General features: G+C 36.0%; 1 protein-coding gene and 1 long non-coding RNA gene across 2 annotated transcripts in view; both read right to left on the reverse strand.

Annotated features, from left to right (window-relative positions):
- meox2a (mesenchyme homeobox 2a) lies at nt 1-16,759 on the reverse strand. The gene is made up of 3 exons (XM_057835413.1): nt 16,020-16,759; nt 6,550-6,728; nt 1-1,626 (listed from the first exon to the last, which is right to left on the reverse strand). Exons 1-3 carry the CDS (start codon nt 16,531-16,533, stop codon nt 1,408-1,410), a joined length of 912 nt encoding a protein of 303 aa, XP_057691396.1. The 5' UTR covers nt 16,534-16,759; the 3' UTR covers nt 1-1,407.
- Nucleotides 16,760-16,984: 225 nt separating this feature from the next.
- The window catches only part of LOC130915415 (uncharacterized), a 71,716-nt gene continuing 64,939 nt past the window's right edge, over nt 16,985-23,761 (reverse strand). Inside the window, exons 2-3 of the long non-coding RNA XR_009063089.1 lie at nt 18,239-18,355; nt 16,985-18,178 (exon numbers count right to left, since the gene is read on the reverse strand). This is a non-coding gene — a long non-coding RNA (uncharacterized LOC130915415). The remainder of the gene's footprint in view (nt 18,179-18,238; nt 18,356-23,761) is intronic.

Here is a 23,761-nt window from a genome sequence, read left to right on the forward strand (position 1 = left end):
TTTCACTGTATTTTAAGCATTGCGAGAGTTATTTGAGGAACAAAAAAAGAAGTCCCAAGCGTAGTCGGTCAGTGTTTATTAAGGCACAAGCCGACAACTGCAGGTACAAACTTATAAGAATGCAGTTTATTATCTACACATTATCGATCATCACCGATCCGTCGTTTGCTTGACAATTTAAAGTCCTTCCCCCGAAACAAAGGACAGACTGATGACAAAATACAGAGGCCGCCGTTAACACGTTAGCATTTTGAGTTTTCATGCTTAAAAAAAAAATGTAAAACAATGACGTTCATCAATTCCTCCAAGATTTTGCAGCATTTCTCAACCGATTTCGGATTTTGACAGATTTTTTTTGTTTTTTTCTCATCGTGATATTACATCCGTCATCAGACTCGCTAAAGAATGTTTTTATTGCGTCAAAAGTCGCACCTGTATGAGAATGTTGCACAAGAGTAAAATTCGAAATGGTGGGTTTTGGTGGACTTTTAAGAATTTAAGACTGATTTTATCAAGACAGAAACATACCTAGAAGATTGTAGTTTTTTTTTTTAACAAGGGAAAAAGATCTCTGAATATTACAAGGTTAATTTTGTAAAAATATTGCAAAAAAAAGTTGGATAATTTCTATTTTTGGGAAGAAAAATGTCAGTCATGTTCTAAATACTGTTATTTTACTGTACTGTCAAGTTTAAATCTTAAGAGATCAAAGTTTGTGTTTTTTTCCAAATTAAAAAGTAATAAAAAAAAAAATAAAAAAAAAAACCCCAAAAAACCCCCCAAGAAAATCATGTTTTTAATCACGCAAAAAAAAAAAAAAAAAGTTAGGAAAAAAATAGCAAAAAATGTTTTAAGTCATTGGACAAATAACGTTGTAGATAATGTAAAGTCTTAAAAGTACTGTTGTGTTTTTCACCGATTAAAGTTATGTTACCTGAATAATTTTGTTTTTGTCCTCGACAAACACAACTAGAAACACGTGAGATCTTGGAGGATCTGATTGTCGCTCAAAATGAAATTGACAAATTGTCCACTTTTTCATTCTGGAGAAATCAAGGGAATTCACGATGAATCTTAATTCATCAGTATTCCTCTCTTGGAATCTCAACACTGCCGCCTCAGTTTCCAAGTGGTACTGCAACAAATTCGTTGATGTCCCTGTGCTTAAAACGTCCAGCAAAAACGAGCCTCGGGAGGTTTTTGTCTGTCGAGCGGCGTCTAAACTCGGCGGCCGAGTCCAACAGTGCAAAATCAAACATGGAATGTTTACATCAGTGTCACCAAACGGTCACATTTGGATATTCGCAAAATACAGTGAAGAAGTCCCCGCTGTATCGAGTGGCATCATTCGCATTTTGAAGAGGGGTTTCACTGTACCGGCGTATTGTTTTAAGGAAGCGGCCCGAATCATAAGAGAGCATGTTCGTCGCTCTGGTCGCTGTCGTGACTGTCGTCGTTAGCCAACGAGTCCGTGGAACGGCGCGACACCGCCATGCCGGCCAAATCGGAAGGTAGCAGAGTTCCTTTTTTCACGTTGACCAGTTCTTTCTCCCGCGCCGCAGCCCCCTGCTGGCCACCCTTCACGCGCTTCCACTTCATCCGTCGGTTCTGGAACCAAACCTTCACCTGCACAAATACAACGAAAACGGTGGACTTCAGTGAAAATCGGGACATGATGAAGAAAAAATTCCTTTTTGGGGGAATGTTAGTGATATTATGCAAATACAGGTAGTCCGTGGGTTTCGAACGAGTTCCGTTCCTATGCTGGCGACATAAACCGAATTTCCGCGGAAGTCGTAATTAACTGTTTAAGTACCCCAAAATAACAATCCAAAAAGTCCAAAAGTATTGTATTTTGTTTAATGATAGCGCATACACTGCCCTCTCGTGGCAGCTTTGGCTGGACTGTAACGAGTTACTGTAATCTGATTACTTTTTTCAGTAACGAGTAATCTAACGCGTTAATTTTTCAACACCAGTAATCTGATTAAAGTTAGTTTCCTTAGTGTCTCTGCGTTACTATTTCTTCATTGCCTCATAACGTATGAAGAATGAAGAATATTGTAGTCATGTACGAAGAGCATTTTGAATAGAAAATGCTAAAATAAAAGGTTCCCGATACGTGTTTCCATGACAACCTCTTAGCTATTTCCTGTTTAGGTCTCGCGTCAAGTGTTGTGGGACTGAGGCGGTGTGGGCATTTGCGTCGAGTGTTGAGATGTTGCGAGGGAATGTTGATCTGTGGATATCCATGAATGAAGGCGAGTATTTTTCCTTCATTCTGGAGAGTATCAGCAAAAGGTTGGACCCCGTACATGCGCGGCCGTTTCGTAGCTTTGCCGTAGCAACGACGGGCAGTCATCACTCCAAGTTGGCAAGCTGTGTTTACATCATATGCGTGTTCAACATTTATGCCGTGAGGTGATGTGTTCGTTTAGCATCTGTGGGATCCGATTGAGTGTAAAGTGCTTAGTTGCCGCCACGTTTTGTTGCCAAATTGACCGCGTTTGTGCTGAGAGGAGTACCTCCGGGTTGTTAATGTGCACGGCTGCACGTGCATCCACGCCCGCCACCACCTTTGTGTTTATTGGACTGTACAATCCACTTGTGTGTTGTTGATTATTGTGCCGTCAGTTTGCATTGTTTTACATTGGCACTGATATGCTGTTAACCATAACCCGAAATTCTGAAGTTTTGACATGAGGCTTGATCTTAGAGTTAGCAGGGTTTAGTTGGTCTGTGGAGTTGATTTCAACAAATTCCAAGCAGTTTGTCAGATATATGTTAGTTTCAGGGCTCCGGAGTGGCTAAGCTGGCGCGAAATTCTGATATTCCCCTTTAAATTCAATCATCGGAAAGTCAATTACATGTGATGAAATTTTTCTGTTGTCATTCTTATGTTGAGGCGGCAAAGGGAGAAAAATGGGTAAAAAGTAACTGATAGATTACTTTTAAAGTAACTTAGTTACTTTGATAATGAAGTAATCAGTAAAGTAACTAGATTACTTTCTTAGGCGTAATCTGTAATTGAAAAATTACTTTTTCAAGTAATCTGTGACAACACTGCTTATGACTGAGGAGCAGACTCTCGTCTGACATGGGTAAAGGACAGCTGCACTAGTTTGGCCAACATAAGGCTGTAAGTTGTTTCAGCTAATATATATGTGTATGCATTTGTAATTAAAGTGTGAGCGATTTGCTATGAGAATCGTAAATAAGTTAGGATTCATTTATAAAAAATATTTTTTGTAAGATAACCTCGAACTAAATTTGCAAAAGAAAAAAATGTTTTTTAAATTTTTGAGAGGAAAAAAAATACTAGTATAAAGTGAATAAGGTTGGGGTTTTTTTTGTTTTTTCAAGAAACAAAGTACTGTTATGAGTAATTAGGTTTTCCTAAAAAAATATTTTTTTTTAAGAATATTTTGATATGTTTAAGGCAGGAAAACGTAATAATCATACAAAAGATAAAAATTTCGTCCAACCGTTACTAGAACAAAGTCCTAATTTTTCAAGGAAAAAATAGTTCTATTTTTTTTTCTCAAGGCTGCAAATGTTGAGATGATACAAGTTTTACCTTGTTCAAAAGTCATGAGTTTGTCCCAAACAAGAGGCTAAAAGTCATTTTTGTAAGATAACCTACAACTACATTTTTGAAAGGAAAAAAATACTAGTATAAAGCGAATAAGGTTTTTTTTCCCAAAGAAACGGAGTACTGTTATGAGTAATTAGTTTACCCTAAAAAAATTTTTTTTTAATTTTGAAGAATGTTTTGATATGTTTAAGGTATAAAAACTTAATAATCATACAAAAATAAAAATTTTGTCCACCTGTTACTAGAACAAAGTCCTAATTTTTCAAGAAAAAAAATAGTTCTATTTTTTTTCTCAAGGCTCCAATGTAGAGATGATACAAGTTTTACTTTGTTCAAAAGACATGAGTTTGTCCTAAACAAGAGGCTAAAAGTGATTAATTTGCAAAAGAAAGTAATGTATTTAAACACAAATTTTTGAGAGGAAAAAAAAATTTGTATAAAGTGAATAAGGTTTTTTTTTTCAAGAAACAAAGTACTGTTATGAGTAATACGTTTTTCTTAAAACATTTTTTTTATTTTGAAGAATAATTTGCTATGTTTTAGGCAGGAAAACGTAATAATCAGACAAAAATAAAAATTTCGTCCACCTGTTACTAGAAGAAAGTCCTAATTTTTCAAGAAAAAAATAGTTCTTTTTTTTTTTTTTCTCTCAAGGCTCCAAATGTAGAGATGATACAAGTTTTACCTTGTTAAAAAGTCATGAGTTTGTCTTAAACAACAGGTTAAAACTGATTGTCTCGGTCACACGCTTGCAAACATTTGTCTTGGATGAAAGAAAATCACGTTGGATTCCTTTTGAGTCATGCGGCCTCCCTTGCCCTCCCGCCAGGACACTTACTAGGACCCCCCCCCCCCCCCATCCCTCAAGGGCCGGCATCACATAACACGACCTCTCCACAATTCACCTTCAAGCAACAATTAGCTTGCGCTATTTTTTCCTCATTGCGAGGTGTAGAGGTGTAAAATAGTTACATGTGCAAACATTCTTTTCAGCAGGGGGCGCCCTACTAGATACAGTAGTACCTCGACATACGATCGCATCGACATCCAACGTAAAATTTGACTTGTCAGTTGTCTCGACAAATGACGACGTGCTCGAAATACGACGATTTACAACAGTGTCGCAATTTCATTGTTTTCCCGCAAGACGGACGCACAGCGGTTTTTACTGTGAGAGAAATCAATATGGGTCCCAAGAAGGTTAGTACAGGTGATGAAAAAGTGGGGAAACGTGACGCTTGCCATTGAGATTAAGATGGAAATGATAGAAAAATATGAGCTTGGTTTGAAACTGGCTTGACGATATGGCCGGAATATGTGTACGATCTCAACGGTCCTCCTCCGACCTCCGCACGCTAGTCTTTATGAGTTACGGTGACAATTAATATTACTGTAACATCTGCATTGAAGTCGCCAGCTTCGTCAGGTTTTTAATCATTTATTTCAGAACTTGTGCAACACAACACTGCAACTGTCCGCCATAGCCGTTGCCAACAACAGCATGAAAAGAGAAAAACTATCGCACCTCTCTCACTCTGTTGTCAGTCACACGTGTTCAGGAGCAGCATGCAAAACACAACCGCCACAGAGCCAAATTCGTTACATAATAATTATCATTTTTATTCCAATTTGTATTGATAATTTGTTTGTTTTACTATGTGTAATTACTAGTTCTAATAGTACCAGCACTACTTATTAGAGATTTAGCGTAGCTTTTTTGGGCTGTGGAACAAATTCATCAAATTATAATGAATTCTTATGGGAATATCCCACTCGACATACGACCATTGCGACCTCATCCTGGGACGAATTAAATTCAGATGTCGAGATACTACTGTACTATGAGATATTAGGGTTCTTTGACAATTATATACATTATGATTAATTTGACGACTATCAACATCATCAATGGCAGTCAAAGATTTGTTTTTAAATGTTAAATAAATTTAAAAAAATGTTACATGATTTTTTTTGAATGCATGCGTTTTATGTTTTAACATATATTTTAAATGTTTCAACATACGTTTTTATTCAAGTGTGCCCATTTTTCAGATTTTTACATTTTTCATAAATGATTATACTTATTTTAATACTTATTTTCCACTATGATTTGCAAATAAATTCTTTAAAAATCAATGTGATTTTCTGTTTCCCCCCCCCCACACATTCTAATGGTTGAGGTGTACCCATGTTGACAATTACAGGCCTCTCTAATATTTTCAAGTGCGAGAACTTGCACAATTGGTAGTTGACTAAATACTTATTTGCCCCACTGTATGAGGTTGTGGGCTTAACATATAATGGCTAATTGTATTGTAATGCCCCACTGGATGTTTGAATAATGATAAATGTAACAACTTCAAGGTTTGCCAAATAAACATTCTGTAAAAAATAAAAACTGAAGTTATGGAAAAAGTGCGTATATTGCACCACTATATTTAATGTATAATTCACTATTTTTCCATCATTTATTGTTCATTTAATTTTTGCACCATAAATGCACATGGTCTGCTCACATAACAAATCCCAAGCATCTTAGTTTGGAGACATCTAATGCTCAATAAGCATAACTGCTGTCCTAAGCTGTGACCAGCCCTTGTGCAAAGGCAGAAGGCTTCTACATTAACTATGAAGGCAGTATGCATATTGGCCCAAAACGGAGTATGAAAAACAGACGATATTATCCGATATCATTTACCTGCTACCCGATAATATCAGACAACTCTACAATTTTTTAGTGTAATTGTATTCAATAATTAAGATAATTGAAAATTTAATAATTCAGAGTACTCAAGTACTCAGATGATATGAATATAAAAAAGCAAAAATGGTAGAAAATCTAAAATTAATGAATCGATGTATTCTTTTTTTTACTTGAGTACAATGTATGGACTGCACATTCCATATTTTCCTAAACACCCCAAAAAATGGATGCTTGTCGGCTGCGTGCATACTTGTCTCTCAGTGAGGTCGAGGTTGACGGCGATCTCGTATCTGCGAAGTCTGGTCAGGTAGTTGTGGTGCGCAAACTCTGCTTCCAGCTCACGGATTTGTTCCTTGGTGAAAGCCGTCCTCTCCTTGCGTGCTTTGCCGCTCAGCTCGCCGCCGCACTTCATGCCACCGTCCTGCAACTCTGACACAATTGACACATTTATTTAAAAACACGGCGCGGGAAGTTCCAGTCACGTAAACAATGTGTTTATTAAGACGCTTGATGTGGTCGCCGTTTATTTTTAACGTAGTGTTTCAAGTCTTTTATCCTTACTCTAAAGCCATTTTGAAACTTCAGTCGTTTTATAGGATTTTTTTCATCCTTGTGATGTTTATCCTTTGGCCCTTTAATCTGGGGTTAATACACATGTTGCGCCTTTTCCTCGATAAACCATGCTTTTTATTGTGGCGTGATCATAATTATAGAACTTTAATCCATTTGGACTGGGAGGGGCTGGCAGCGATCAGTCACAGCCCAAATTGATTGGATAGCTATTGACGTGAATAGCAACCAATGAGTCTATGAAAAATTATGTTTCAAGTTCCAATTGATCAGAGTAGGAGCCGTGATGAGAGAGCAGACTTCCGCCTAAGCAGCCAAATTCAAAGCAGCTCCGTATTTCGGGCCTCTTTAACCTTTGAACCGTTCTCTTCTTTGCGTATCACCTACCCTGCAAATACGAGTGAAATAGGCTAATAGGTTATCAATTTATCACAAAAGTCCTTTTCTGACCTCTGTGACATTTGACCTAATGACCCCAAAATTAAATCACCTCTTCTGTTTAATTTTACAAGCATATACTGCAAGTTTGATGGTAATAAAAAGGATTCATTATCGTAAACCAGTGCCGTTTTCATCAACAATGACTGTTACGAAAATATTTTGTAGACGAACAAATTTTTCGTGACGACGACAAGCTAATACGTGGCTTGAAAGAACTAACGAGACAAATGCCAGGTTTCGTCTGACAAGATGACAACGAGATGAAAATGTTGATGAAAACAGAGTTTAGGATGTGTTTTGAGCTGCGCTCCATCTTGCCTGTTTGGAAACACACGGTAAGATTTAATTTTATATTTTGCAAGAAACAATATGCAATGTTGCTTTAGCCTTTTAAGGTCAGTGCTGAGTCATCAAACACACACTAAATGTAATTCGTCGTTTTAGCTTAGCCATCGTGGTAGCATTAGCATCACTGTTAGCGTGGCGAGCATCCTCTTAAACACTAGGACATTTTTTTTTTTTTTTTTTTTGCACATACAGTTTGTGGCTTCTAGGTGGGTTTAGTCGAATAATAATGTACTACTTTTCCTACCTATATTCACAAAGTCAATTCAATGTTCATTAGAAATTGTTTATTTCTTTAATGAATTACCGTATTGGCCCGAATATAAGACGGCCCCTATTATAAGACAACCCCCTCTTTTTCAAGACTCAAGTGTGAAAAAAGACTTTTTGAACACCATATTAATTTTTATACAGAAAATAATTACAGTACATCCGAAACAAATGATTTTAACAATATATTTGAGAGTAAAAGCTATTTTGCCTCATTCAAATCTTAATATCTTAACATTTAAATATGTAAACTAAAGTGCAATCACATTAGTAAATGAACGGCTTCTGGTTTTTGAAATGTAAATAAACCAATCTATTGCAACAAAATTGCAATAACTGCATTAACCATTAAAGTGAAGTCTAACTAACTGTAGTCTTGAAACAAATCTGAATAAGGAAAAACATTGCAATAAAATAATGCTAACTGGTTAAAGTAAAAAGAATAGCTGAGATCTATTATGACAGAACATCGCTTCAATGATATCTGGCTCCATCAAGCGTCGTGAATGGGGAGAGTAGCTGAGATCTGTCATGACAGAACATCGCTTCAATGATATCTGGCGCCATCTAGCATCGTGAATGGGTATAATATCTACCCCGCGAATATAAGACAACCTCCTCTTTTTCAGTGTTATTTCAATGCAAAAAAAAAAAAAACCAGTCTTATATTTGGGCCAATAAGGTAATTTTTTAAATTAATCACGTTAAAATATTTGACGCAATTAACGCATACACGGAATGACCAGTTCATGCGCTGCCTCAAACAGTTTACAATGACGCCGTTTTAGCACATTGAGAGCGAAAAGGCAGAGAAATGTGACACATGCGTTCATTGGACTGCGCCATTTATTGGCTTAGGCTTTGGTAGCCACTACTAACAGTCATGGTTGCCCAACTTCCCATCATGCATTTGGGCGGAGCAAGAGACAATCTTTTCCTTAACCCACTTAATTGAACACAATGCAGAACATACTGTATACCATTTGCAGCCACCACTGACAGTCATGGTTGCCCAACTTCCCATCATGCATTTGGTTGGAGCAGGAGACTTTGTTTTTCTTAACACGCCTAATTGAACACAACGCAGAACACACTGTATACCATTTGCAGCCACCACTGACAGTCATGGTTGCCCAGCTTCTCATCATGCATTTGGGCGGAGCAGGAGACTTTGTTTTTCTTAACACGCCTAATTGAACACAACGCAGAACACACTGTATTCTTTTTCTTAATATAAAATTAATATAACTTGTACTCAAATTTTTAGGAACTACAAGTCTTTCTATCTGTGGATCCCTTTAACAGAAAGAATGTTAATAATGTTAATGCCACCTTGTGGATTTATTTTATAATAAACAAATACAGTACTTATGTACAGTATGTTGAATGTTTATGTCCGTCTTGTGTCTTCTTTCCATTCCAACAGTAATTTACAGAAAACTATGGCATATTTTCTAGATGGTTTGAATTGTGATTAGTTACGATTAATTTTTAAGCTGTGATTAAATTCATTAAAAATTTTAATCGTTTAACAGCCCTAATATTACATATATATATCAGGGCTTTCAAACGATTACAATTTTTTAGTTAATTACAGCTTAAAAATTAATTAATCGTAATTAATCGCAATTCAAACCATCTATAAAATATGCCATATTTTTCTGTAAATTAATATTTTTCTGTAAATTATATATATATATATATATATATATATATATATATATATATTCTGTAAAATAATTTGTTGGAATGGAAAGATAAGACACAAGATGGATATATACATTCAACATACGGTACATAAGGACTGTCGTGGGCATTTCACTCTACTGTCATTTAAATCTGTCTATGCTGTCCTCACTCCGAAGCGTCTACTTATTCCAAAGCTAGACAGCTAGTGAACGACGCCTTAATAATCAGACTTCTTCCTTTTTCATCTGATTTATTAATAAAATGGCCTCAAACCACTGTCCTCTTTAGACCGTAGTGAAACTACAAAAAAAAGTACACAAGCATTGCATTAGCAACAACGTTAGCTTAGCACGCTATACAGGTTCACTAAACATAAACAAAAAGTGTCTCATACAAAAAATGTAACATTTCGCTTACTAACATAATATGTACATTCTTTACAACAACCATACTTACAGACAAATCTTGTCCAAGGATCATATGAGCATAACATTACAACGTAGGCGTCATCCCGAGACGTCGTGCAGCCATATTGAACTGGCAAGAAAGCAATAAACCATGTCGCAAAGCGACCACAAGAGTTCGCTGTTAGACAGCAATAAAAACCTTGCTGTAAAACTTACCAAAAGGCAGGATACTGTCTGAGCGGGACACGTGCGTTAATTGCGTCAAATATTTTAACGTGATTAATTAAAAAAATTAATTACCGCGCATTAACGCGATAATTTTGACAGCCCTAATATATATATATATATATGTATATATATATATATATATATATATATATGTATATATATATACACACACACACATACACAGGTCGAGTGTCTGGCAAGATCAAAGCTTAACCGTCTGTCAGTCATCATTTACTATAATAAGCAACTCCAGTTCACATTCTGATGAACAAAGCGCAGGGGGAGAGGGAGAGGAGGAGAGGGAAGGAAGGAGAGTGAGACTACACGATCGGCTCAGGAAAGAAAAATCCGCGATGGACTGAGGGCGCGAAGTTTGAAGCACGAAGTAGCGAGGGATCGCTGTATAGTTGTCCAAAAGACTAAGGTAAAAATTAAAAGAGCTGCCAAAAACAACACTGTCTTGAACACATATATGGAACCGAATACTGAATACTGTATAATTCCTGCCTTTCATGGTTTTCACCTACTGGAAGAGGTAAAAATCCCAATTTTTTTCAAGAATAAAATGTCATAGTTAAGAGTAAAGAGCAATATGAGAACATGGAATTTGACACACACAAAAAAAGTTGTACGTCAAGAAAAATGGTAACAATTTACTATGGTTAAAAAAAATTTTTTTTAAGTTGGTATTTCATCAAAGGGACACAATAGTTGTACTTTTGCGGGAATTAAATAAGAAAATTTAAAATAATACTTAAAAAAATGTTGATTTTTGTGTTTGTTTTTTATTTTTGTTTTTAGGTATGGAGATTTGTTTTTCCAACTTACAAGAATTAACAGGGAAAAAGTTTGACAAATCGGATGACACACTTCTAACATGGTGAGAAAGAAATCAGATGGCAATAGTCATAATTTTGCCACAATGAGTCACCCCCTCAAAAAAATGACCAATGTTTTTTTTTTTTTTTTGATCAACATAATGTTCTGAAGATTTTTTTCCCCTTAAACTTATGAGAAAACAAGTTTTGTTTTAATTAATCATAGTTAATTTGTAACTCAAAAGTTTAAAAATAAATAGATTTTTTTTTTTTTAATTTATGAAAATAGAGTATTTTAGCACACACTTTATTTCTAATATTGCAAGAAAGAAAAAAAAATCAATTTTGATGACAATTCAAAAATTAATATAATATAGTAATAGGATTTATTTCTGAAAAGTCATAATTTACAACAGTTAATGGACATTTTTACAAGACAAAATCCGAGAGCTTCTTCCTGAGGATACAGCAAATTGCAACGCGCTAATTTGTCAAGCCAAAGTGTAAATGGGCACGCCCACTCGGAGCCAAATACCCTCGTGGTGCTAATCCCGACGTCTTCACCTCGGGGACCCCGGAAAGACGATACCCCGTCTCTAACTTGCTCTCACTCTCTTGTTGCCAGGTGGTAGAGACTGTTTCAAAGTGCCATAAAGTTGCACCTTTTTGACTATGACAATTAAATTAAATTGAATCCACCTAAAAAAACAACAACAATGAAACACTTCTTTTTAAAAGACATTTTTAAACAATTTGAAGGGCTCCATTGTAAATGGTTTGATTTTTGTTGTTGATGTTGTTGTTTTGGTGGGTGGCTTTCCGATTCATTTCTACTCTATATTTTTAGAATCAGACTTTAAAAAATAACAGATTAAATACATGAATAATAATACAAATGTTTCTAATTCTACTGAATATATTCTAAATTATAATTACATTTAAATAAACTTTATAACACATATCCAGGTGGTGCAAAAATAGGTATACAGAAATAAGCACTCAGTTGTAAAATATGATTTAAAAAAAAAAGGAAATAATGCAATAATGTTATTTTTGTTTATCTAAAATTACAAATTTTAATGAATAGCCTCAAAATTTGTATTAAATGTATATTTTTTTTCCCTTACGTAAACAAAATCTTTTAAAAACAATGAATATAGTATACTTAGATATACAAAAGTGGAAAATATTAATATCATTTTTACAAGATGATGCAAGTAAAACATCAAGATATGAGTGTTTCTTATTAATTTACTTTGATTAATTAAAAAAAATGACAATACCTAAATTATACACAAAAAAATAGCGATGATAAATAAAAATACATTGATAAAATATTTTTCTTTCTAATTTAAATGGGAAAAAAAGGCAACAGAAAAATGACTATTAATGTTGTGATATCCTTTTTCACAATGTGTCTCTCGACTTTTTGTTGCTTTTTCTACTTTTTCTTGTTGTTTTTTGGGGGGATTCCATCCAGATGGTGTAACCGGAGCAGTCTTCCATCTGCTATTTAGACAGCTGATTGAGTCAGCAGGCTACGTGCTAATCAGTGTGCTAACAGGAGTTATGAGGGGGATTTAAAAAAAAAAAAAAAAAAAAGACATTTTAGTGCCAGTGACAGCGCTCAATGTAGACCGGACATCGAGCTTCACCAATGGTAGCCAAAATGTTAGCACTTTTCCTTAGATTGCCATGAATAAAACACGTGATACTAACTAAAAAAAGGTCTTACGTTTACTAATTAAGCTGTCATTGTTATTGTGTATTTCCCAGAAAAACATGATAAAATAGCTTTTACATTGGTTGTGTTAGCTTTATATTTTGTGTCAAGTCCCGTTTTGCTCAATAAGCCATACTCATTTTTTGTCTTATTTTCAGAAAAACGTAACACTAAAGCCTTTTTTCTTGATACGTTATTATTAGTAGTATCACTTTCAGGTAATCGTTAAGAATGTGTTCTTAATTTTCCATGATAAGCCTTTTTTGTTGTTGTTGTTGTTGTTTTGTTTTCCCCAAAAAATCTAAGCTATTTAAAGCTAAAGGCTAAAAAGTGATTTACCTCTACCAAATAAATATCAGTTGAAAGAAATCTATCAAATTTTCCTCGATAAGCCATCTTTGTTACTTTGTCTTTTTGGGAAAATTACGACCGTAAAGACTAAAAAGTACTATAAGCTGCTATTTTTTCTTGGTATTGTGCTTCACTGGAATAATGAGAATTTACGAGAGATCAAGTAAAAAGATTTTTTTAAATGATCTAGATTTTCCACAATAAGCCATCTTTTCCTCGAAAAGCTAAACAAAAAATTTTTTCCTCACAATGTAAAACGTAAATGGGTATTTTTAAAAATTAAATGGAAAAAAAAAACAATCAAAAAGTCATCTATTTTCATTGATAAACCAGCTTTGTTAATGCAGTCTTTTCTGGAAAATTATGACATTAAAGGCTAAAGACTGTATAAACTGCAATTATTTTCTTGATATTGTGCTTTATTGGAATAATGAAAACTTGCACGAGATTAAGTGAAAAGATTTTTTTTTTTTTTAATTTATTTGGATTTTCCACGATAAGCCATCTTTTCTGTAAAAGCCAAAGGTTAAAAGTAAATATTTTAAAAAAGGCTAAAAATGTAATTTAAAAAAACATCTATTTTCATCGATAGGCCACCTTTGTTAATGCAGTCTTTTCAGGAAAAGTGACACTTAAAACTAAAAGTTTGTAAGCTTTTTCTGTTTAGTTTTTTTTTTTTTTTTTTTTTTTTTTTAATCACACTAAAGCAATACAAATACACCATTTAGCTATTAAATGTAACTCAACAGCCCCTTCCATTTCCTTGATAAACCCTCTTTTTTTTTTTTTTTAACATTTAAGAACAACTAACATATTAAATAAAGACAATTACAGCCTTAATTCATGTACAGTGTTAAAAAAAAAAAAAATTCCGCTTATCAATGAAATTATATTTTTTAAATTAAACTACAAAAATCCAAAACGCCAAACAGCCTATTCGTCCCTTAAGGAGGCCTTTAAAGGGACAGTGCAGCCAAAAGCCACTCGGCGAGATCACGTTGCCGGCGAAGACGCCAACGATGTTGCTGATGGATGACGGCTGGGAAAAGATCCCGTATCGTGCACCGTCATGTGTTTTATACGGAACATTCAGCTCAGCTAATTTGAGGGGGTCACAAGTGTCCTTGTTACATTTAACTCATTCACTGCCAGCGACGGATATTTAACTCTTTCTGTGCCATTGACAAAGATGGACGTCCAATCGTGTGGCTCTTTTTTATCTTCCTGCTGTGCATATGAGTTTGTCACTAGTAGACTTCCAATCCATTTGAACTTTGTTCATTCGCTGTCAACCCTCCCAGTTCAAATGGATTGGACGTCTACTAGTGACAACTCATTTAAAGTAGACGTCCAATCCATTTGAACTGGGTTCATATGCTGTCAGCCCTCCCAGTTCAAATGGATTGGACACCTACTGGTGACAAACTCATTCAAAGTAGAAGTCCAATCTATTTGAACTGGGTTTATTCGCTGCAAGACCTCCCAGTTCAAATGGATTGGACGTCTATAACTGTCAGTGGCAGCTAATGGGGAAAAAAGTTGGTCTTTTATTTTTGTACTTATATTTTTATAAAATTTTGACTTTTTACATTAACCGTACATCAACAAACCAATTATGTAAGCTGTTGACACTGCAAAAAATCCAATCCATTTTGACTGGGAGGACTGGCAGTAATCAGTTTAGATGGATTGGAATTTGGACGCCTAGCGCCGTCAGTGGCATTGAAACAGTCATTCAATCCATATTGATTTTTTTTTTTTTTTTTAAACCAAAGATCAGCTTAAAAAAGATGTTTTTTAAAAATACAAAATAATCAAAACAAACATATTTTTTTTCCAAAAACAGCTAAAAATAGTTTTTTTGTTATATTTTTTCCAAGATAACTTTTAAATATATGTATGATTTTTGTCTTAAACTTTGGGGAGAAAAAAGTATTTTTCAGAACAAATTAAAAAAAAAAAAAAATCAAATTCCAGTTTTCCCTTTTTTCTCTACCCTTTACTAGCAATCATTGTTTTTCACAGAAAAAAAATCTAGTTTTTTTTTTTTTTTTTCTATTTAAAAAATAAAATAAAATAAAAATTTACATCTGACCATAGAATTGAACTTTTCGCTAAGAATACAGATACTTTTATGTAGTCATTGTTATGTATTTTCCCTGAAAGAAACGTATGTTATTGCATTTTTGGTTGTCAGTTTCCTTTATTTTTTTACATAATAAAGCATTTACTGCACATAAATCTATAAAATAAAAACTTTCCTTGATTAATTGAAAAAAAAACATGTGATACACTTGTTTAAACACTATAAGATACAATACCTGTACAACTACCATTTCCCTCAATTAGCCATCCGTGTAAAATTATTTTTTAAATTCTTACTTATAAAATGCTATTGAAAGTGTTAAAATGTATAACTACAATTATACATATACATACATATACATATATAATTATATATATAATATACAACATATAATACAATGCGTTGCATTTTTTGTACTTTCACTAAAGTATATGTCGACTAAAGTTTATAGAATTTTGGCACAAGTTTAACACATTTTCAGCCCGAAATCTTAATGAATTGAACAGTAAATGGCATAAATCTTAAATATTTGTTTGACTCCTCTTTCAATACAATTTGTTGTTAAAAAAAACCTATGTATACTGTATGTAAAGTTTAACTGTATACATTAAATCAAATTTATTTCTATAGCCCTTTACAAAAAGCCAAAGGCATTATATATATATGATTTTTCCAGTATCGTTTTTTTTCTATAGGAAAATCCTTACTGACAATTTAAAGCGTAACGACTAAACACTTTTCCGTTGAAATATTTTTTAAAAAATAACATTTCGTAAATTTTTGTATTTGTACCTGAGCTGTCACTTTTCCTCTTTGCGTTCCTCTTTTCCGCCTCAGCGGGCGACAGAGCGGGTCTGCCGAAGTCAGAGGAGGCCCCCGCTGGGGTGGCGGCGCACACGGCGGGCGCGCCGACATGAGCCAAGTCCTGCGGCGCCGGTCCCCCATCGTGGGACAGGTGGGTGTGCGGGTGGCAAAGAGGGGCCCGGGCCCCTCCGGGCAACATCTGTTGGACATGCCAGGCGGCGTGGTGCTGCCCCTGCTGGGACGGGCGCTGGCTGCGCTGATGGTGAGGCTGGTGCAGATGCGGGTGTTGTTGCGGGTGGTGTCGGGGGTGATAGAGCCCATCTTCAGCCGCGTAGTTGGAGACAACGCAAGCGGACGGCGAGGACGTTGCGGACAGGTCGGGGTAAGAGACGTGGTCCGAGCGTCCGTGTAGGGCGAGCGGGGACGGGGCGAAGGCGGCCGGGTGCAGACCCTGAGTCGGGGCGTGGGGGTTCCGCAGGCAGCCGAAAAGTGTGGGATCCATGGCCAAAAAAGCTCCTTAAAGCCAACGGCGTCGCATATCCGAGAGTTCCCAAAAGTTCCAACGGCGTCCTTTCCCAGGGTAATCCGCTCAGGATAAACAGAGTCGGGCCGAGCCTCTCGGATGTCGGGGGGAAGCGTGCAGGCTGGGAGGAGGTCTCGGGGAAGTCAGGGAGCCTGGCGAGGGGCCGTTATAAATAGGCTGTAATGTGAGAGGGGAGGCTGGCTCATCGAGGGACGGCGTGCATGCGAAAGGAACGCTGCCGTAAATCTGCTAGGAGCCTCAAGGAAAGGAAGGACGTTTTTAGGGAGCAGAGGCCTGCTTCCAACTGCTTGCTTTGCTTCACGGTTATTACACTGAAAGACTAATCCATCAAAAAGTCAACACGTTGCAGGTGACAATGCAAACTTAGAAAATATGGCCAATGATTTTTTTTTGAAAAATTAACCACCAAAGCTAGTTTCATTAGGACTATGAATCATGAGTGGACTCACAAAAAAGTTGCAATATAAGTATAAAGTCAACTATTTATGCTTTAAGCAGACATTTAAGGTTAATTTTGGTCAAAGTTCAGAACTTTTGTTGGGAAAATTCAGCCCCTTAAGACATTAAATTTGGTGGGCATATCCTTCATGGGAAGGCTCACAGAAAGTCTTAAAAATTAATGCCTGACAATGCACAGGAAGCTGTAATTTGGTCATTCTGGTCAATTCCAAGCAATTGTTTGTTTTGGAAATTGAGAGGCATGTCCATCAGTGGACCTACGAAAAGTCTCAAGAATTCATGGCCAAAAATGCAAAGGATTCTAGTCTATTTGGAGGACTTGAATATTTTGGAAATTTAGCCCCTGAAGTGCACTTTACTGAGCATCATGAAATTTGGTAGGCGTGTTTATCACGAATGGACCCACCAAAAAAAAGGATCAAAAAGTCATAACCATTAACGTAAATGAGATCAGCAGTTTTGGTTTAAAGTGGCCGTTTTGGTTGATTTCATGGGATCGTTTGAGCGTTTTAAAAATTCAGCCCCTGAAGTGCATTTCACTTAGCAACATGAAATTTGGTAGGCATGTCTATAATGAATAGACCCACAAAAAAAGCTCAAGTCATAAGTATAAATGAGGTCAGCCATTTTGGTTTAAAGTGGACATTTCAGGGCCATTTTGGTGAATTTCAGGGGATCTTTCGAGCGTTTTGAAAATTCAGCGTGTGAACTGCATTCCACTTAGCAACATGAAATTGAATATCTATTTTTTCAGTAGTAAGTAATATAATTAATTAATTTTCCCATCTTTGCAACGCTGTTACCGAGGATGTGAAGGGGCGTGTTACTACAATTTGGTTGAATGAAGTGCGAGTTGTCTGATTTTGTCATAGCTGTCTTGGAGTGAGCAAAGCGGAAGGGAGGAGAAGGGAAGGAGGTGGTGACACCGTTGCAAACTGACATTTTGGGTTCCTTTGGGCAATTCCAGCCAATTGCGCAAGAAAATGCTTGAAAATTCAGCCCCTTTAACTGGTTTCATTTAGAGCCATGACATTTGGTAGGCATGTCTATCATGAGAAGGCCCATAAAAAAGTCTCAAGAAGCAATGTCCAAAAAGGCACAGCAAGTCTTTCACTTTGGTTTGAATTGGTCATTTTTCGAGGTCCTACGAAACCAGACAGATGAGCGAGACTAACTTACAAAAATGTTGACTTTTGATACTTACATGTGTGATGATTCAGTATGCGTGACGGGGAGCAAAGGGTCACCTCCCCACAGGAAGATTGTAGACGTCATCCTGGTTTCATCCTGTGGAGCGAGAGGGCCCTAGTTCCTGTTGACCCTACACCAAAAAACACATCACTGTTGACAAACACATTAAAACATGGTTCAAATTCACTCATTGGACGCCATGGCTGACGATAGATGCGATACCATTGTCGGCGATTGACGTCCAATCCATTTAAACTGATTGCAGTTTTAATAAATTACGACACTGAGTTTTTCTTTTTTAAATTCTATTTTAGAGTGTAAAAAGAAGAAGATACTCAGGCTACAAAAATAAACAAAAACAAACATAAACATACAACTGTAAAATGAAGAGCTTAACTTGTCATTATTTTTGTAAATGCCCAACTAATGTGAGGCTTTGATTTCTTTCGGTCGTCACGGTGACTGCTAATGTCTGCGCACTTTAGGGCGGAGGGGGGCGAGAGGGTGGGCCGCAGCAAAAGGAAATTAATTCCTCTTTTGAGCGAGAAAATGACTTTTGCAGAAGGCCGCGACTGGAGCGATGCCATACTCGCGCACGCAATAAGAGAAAGAGAAGACGAACAACAAGAAGACGGTAACTCAGGTGAGACTAAGAGTTTAAATTTAAAGATTTTCCACGATTTCAAGTCAGCAAAATTTAAAAAACAAAATATTAAATATTTACTTTTTTAACACGCATACTTCCCCCATTTTATTCTTGTATTCAAATTAGGGCTGTCAAACGATTAAAATTTTTAATCGAGTTAATTACAGCTTAAAAATTAATTAATCGTAATTAATCGCAATTAATCGCAATTCAAACCATCTATAAAATATGCCATATTTTTCTGTAAATTATATATATATTCTGTAAAATAATTTGTTGGAATGGAAATATAAGACAAGATGGATATATACATTCAACATACGGTACATAAGGACTGTAGTGGGCATTTCACTCTACTGTCCTCTAAATCTGACTATGCTGTCCTCACTCCGAAGCGTCTACTTTTTCCAAAGCTAGACAGCTAGTGAACGACACCTTAATAATCAGACTTCTTCCTTTTTCATCTGATTTATTAATAAAATGGCCTCAAACCACTGTCCTCTTTAGACCGTAGTGAAACTACAAAAAAAAGTAGACAAGCATTGCATTAGCAACAACGTTAGCTTAGCACGCTATACAGGTTCACTAAACATAAACAAAAAGCGTCTCATACAAAAAATATAACATTTCGCTTACTAACATAATATGTACATTCTTTACAACAACCATACTTACGGACAAATCTTGTCCAAGGATCATATAAGCACAACATTACAACGTAGGCGTCAGCCCGAGACGTCGTGCAGCTATATTGAACTGGCAAGAAAGCAATAAACCATCTCACAAAGCGACCACAAGAGTTCGCTGTTAGACAGCAATAAAAACCTTGCTGTAAAACTTACCAAAAGGCAGGATACTGTCTGAGCGGGACACGTGCGTTAATTGCGTCAAATATTTTAACGTGATTAATTAAAAAAATTAATTACCGCGCATTAACGCGATAATTTTGACAGCCCTGATTCAAATTCAAACCTTTTCACCAGCATTTATACTTTTTAAACATAGTTTTTGTTTTTTTCCTAGCCATCTGCCACCTTGCTGTCCGCGACAATGTGGACCCCAGCACGTTTAATGTAAGTCATATGATTAGCGGCGTCAAGTGTCAATATACACGAACGTGTCCTTTCCATTTCATCCATATGTGAGACCGTCAATTCTCCCTCTGTGTTTTATTCCAACACATTGTTCAGGACAACAAGGTGGCTGATGGCTAGAAATCAGAGCAGTTCTTGAACGTAAGAGTGTGAAAATATCTCGATACAGCGATATATCGTGATATTTTGCAACCCGATCGGTTATCGATAAGCTCCCGCCAGGTATCGATACTTTTATTTGACATATTGGACATTGGATGCTGTAAACCGCTCACTGTTTGTTGAGCAATTCCTTGGCGGTCCACTAGGGGCGCTCGAGAGTGGGGGTGAAGGTAAAGTGCGCACAAGTCGTCTAGAGAAGAAGAGAGGAAGCTCCAAGTGGGTTGAAAAAAATAAAAAAGCTTCGTAAGAATGGTGGAGGAAAAAGTGAGAAAAATATTGCTACAAATCACACATGTGGACACACTTTACATTTTACACCAACAAGAAAGGAAGTAAGGTGAACAAGGACTGCTGTATGCAAGAATTGTCTAACAAAAATAAGGTTGACTGGCAGCTGGTGACGAATTGGACACGGATTTCTTCACTGCTTTGCTTTCATCACTTGAGATAAGAAAGTTTTGCAATGTACTTGTAATTGATTTTTTTAATTTACATAAATTGTTTTGATGACATTTGGTGTTGAATGATATAATATAAACCAGCACCCTAAACTGGATGAAAATGAAGAACGAGCAACCCTACATGAATTTACGGATTTATTTGATATTATTTGAGAATCACTTTCCATATAGTTTACGACACAAACTGTTATTATTGCCATTTTGATACAATAAGCTATAAAATGGCTTGAATAGCTTTCAAGATATATAAGGTGGTGTGCATGATAATTAATGTAGCCTACATATTAAAAATATGTAATCATTGCATTTTTCATTTCTATACATTCAATTAATATTTTTTTAATTCACTCAATACTTCCAACACCAAAAAAATCAGGTTTTTAACTCAAAAGCTATTAAATAGCTAATTTTTTTGTTTGTTTGTTTGTTTGTTTTTAAGGTGAGGAAGAATGTGAGTGAGAAAGAAACCGAGTCCGACATCTCAAATGCTGAAGCAGATGGTGGAAGTGCTCAAACCAATGCTTTTAACAACAAAGGTCATATACGAAGAAAAGACCCACCAATTTTATCATTGCCCCATTCCAAGCTCAACTGATGACTGACACCTACAGCACTGTTAAATTTTTCTCAAAAGATTTAAAACTTTAAAGAAATTAAGGGTGCCATCCATCATGATCTCTCAAAGAAATATCAGTGGTTGTGGTTTGTTTCTTCTATATGTACAGGTACACAATTTGCAGTAGATTTATATTTTACAGCAATGTTGCACTGAAGAGGTGTCACTGTTTAATAAATGACAAACAGTATTTTTTCTATTTTGAAATATCTTTTTTTTTCCATTTCAACAGTTGCATCGTAGAATATCCTGTATCACATTTCTGACCAATTTATCGATAGAAACAGGTCGAAAACCACTGATGTAGAGCATGTTTTTCTGGGAAAAATTCTCATGTCTTAAAATGAAACAATGGATATTTTTTAGGGCTGTCAAACAAAATTTTTAATCGAGTTAATCACAGCTTGAAAATTAATTAATCGTAAATAATCGCAATTCAAACCATCTATAAATTATGCCATATTTTTTTTGTAAATTATTGTTGGAATGGAAGGATAAGACACAAGACTGATCTATACATTCAACATACTGTACATAAGTAGCGTATTTGTTTATTATAACAATAAATCAACAAGATGGCATTAACATTATTAACATTCTGTTAAAGCAATCCATGGATAGAAAGACTTGTAGTTCTTAAAAGATAAATGTTAGCACAAGTTATATAGAAATTTTATATTAAAACCCCTCTTAATGTAATAACATTTGTAAAATTTTCAATCAAAAAATAAACTAGTTGCTCGCCATTGTTGATGTCAATAATTACACAATGCTCATGGTGCTGAAACCCATAAAATAAGTTGCACACAAGCGCCAGCAGAGGGTGACAAAAACCAAAAAAACAAGTAACAAGTGGACATGACACTGTGCTGTCATTTTAATCTGTTTGAGCGGGTCATGTGCGTTAAATACGTCAAATATTTTAACGTGATTAATTTGAAAAATTAATTACTGCCCGTAAACACGATAATTTTGACAGCCCTAGATTATATAGGCTACAAACCTTTTAAAAAATACTACTACTAGCCTATGCTATACTAGAAAAGATCATGTTTTTTTGTGTATATTTCAAAGCAGTTTCCTACTAAAATGTTGACAGGAAATTACTCAATTTACTAATTTCTATTTCAAGTTTTTTCTCTAATTCCATTGAAATGCCAACTTTTTCCACTCAAATTTACTTGTGGGAGTCGGTGTCAAACTCCTCTCGTGTTTATCTTACAAATGGAGGCTATTATCAGGTTAGCGGGGAACAGGTTGACACACACACATGCACACGTGTTTCCAATGTTGCCATTGACTGCCTGTGGCGAGGTCCATTCATGGTTGAACTCTTTCTTCTTCTGATCTCCAGCTGGGTTAATTTATCATATGCGTCAGCTCAACTCCACATGTTCGTCTTTATCGTCAAAATACATACGTGCCATTTATTATACAGTATATCACAGATCTTTAAGCTATCATTTAGTCATTCCCACGCAATTTCTGCAAGTATTTTGAATGAACATGCTTCACTGTTATTGATAGTGATAGCCGTTCCATTCATTTTGACTTGGAGGGGCTGTTTTATTGATGCTAATTTCCATTAGCATGTCTTTGGTATTGCACATTATAGTATGTTAGCATTAAGTTAGCTGACTCGCTTCTTTTAGGTGAGGTCATATTCCCTCACAGTGCCCTCCATTTAAATCCAGACTGGATTGGCCCGTAACCGCCAAAACCACAAGGGAGTAAGGGAGGGGAGCAAAAGCCAGGGACGGCAGAGGTACCAGGGGCACCGTTTTGTCGCCGAGCCCATTTCCGGCTAGGCTAAAATTGTCGGCATCTCGCCGAGCTCACTCCAGGTGGGGAAGCACTTGACACGTCCAAAAATTGAGGAATTGGACCAGGACGGCTTTCATGTGGTTGAGCAGGGCTGCCCGAAAGTGGCGTACTTCCTATTGGGGCTGACTTAAGTTATCGTGTTCCCTCGGAGGTCCACTAGCTCAAGTGATGTCACCGTTTTCGGGTTTAACGGCTTGGTTTGCTTTTTGAAGCTTCCTCGACTTTGTGGAAGTTTTCAGAAAGGCCACTTTTCGACTAAAAGACTGTTTTTTGCTTTTGTGCCATCCATCTACAATGCTTTTCACTGTCAAGTAAAAGCAACAGAAATAACCAAAAGACCAACTAACCGCACAACAAAATGACGAAAGCAACCAGCAGTTAAATAATAAAATTACCAAGAATTTTTTAACCAAGAGAACAACTAAATAGCCATTAGTTACAGCAGCTCTTGCTCGTAGTGCATTTTCCAATGCGCTTTTAGCTTTGTTGCAATTTTTGTGAAAGGCTAAGCTATTTGTAGGTACTGGTGTTGTTTTTGGCAGCCATTTTAATTTTCATTTTAGTCTTAGTCTTTTGGACGGTAGTACTTATTAGCAGTGTTGTTAATCTTACTGAAAAAAAGTAATTAATTATAGTTACAAATTACTTCTCACAAAAAGTAATTGCGTTAGTAACTCAATTACCTGAATGTAAGAGTAATTAGTTACTTGGCAAAGTAATTGGTGATAATTAC

Source organism: Corythoichthys intestinalis, chromosome 4 (assembly GCF_030265065.1).
Source record: "Corythoichthys intestinalis isolate RoL2023-P3 chromosome 4, ASM3026506v1, whole genome shotgun sequence".
In the NCBI taxonomy this organism is placed as follows: Eukaryota; Metazoa; Chordata; class Actinopteri; order Syngnathiformes; family Syngnathidae; genus Corythoichthys; species Corythoichthys intestinalis.

What these genes read in the sequence shown, in the direction of transcription:
- meox2a (XM_057835413.1), bottom strand. Translation starts at nt 16,533, where the DNA reads ATGGATCCCACACTTTTCGGCTGCCTGCGGAACCCCCACGCCCCGACT. An exon ending in GAGGAAAAGTGACAGCTCAG is followed by an intron (nt 6,729 to 16,019) that starts GTACAAATACAA and finishes CAATTGTGTCAG; the next exon opens with AGTTGCAGGACGGTGGCATG. An exon ending in TCGACCTCACTGAGAGACAA is followed by an intron (nt 1,627 to 6,549) that starts GTATGCACGCAG and finishes GTATTTGTGCAG; the next exon opens with GTGAAGGTTTGGTTCCAGAA.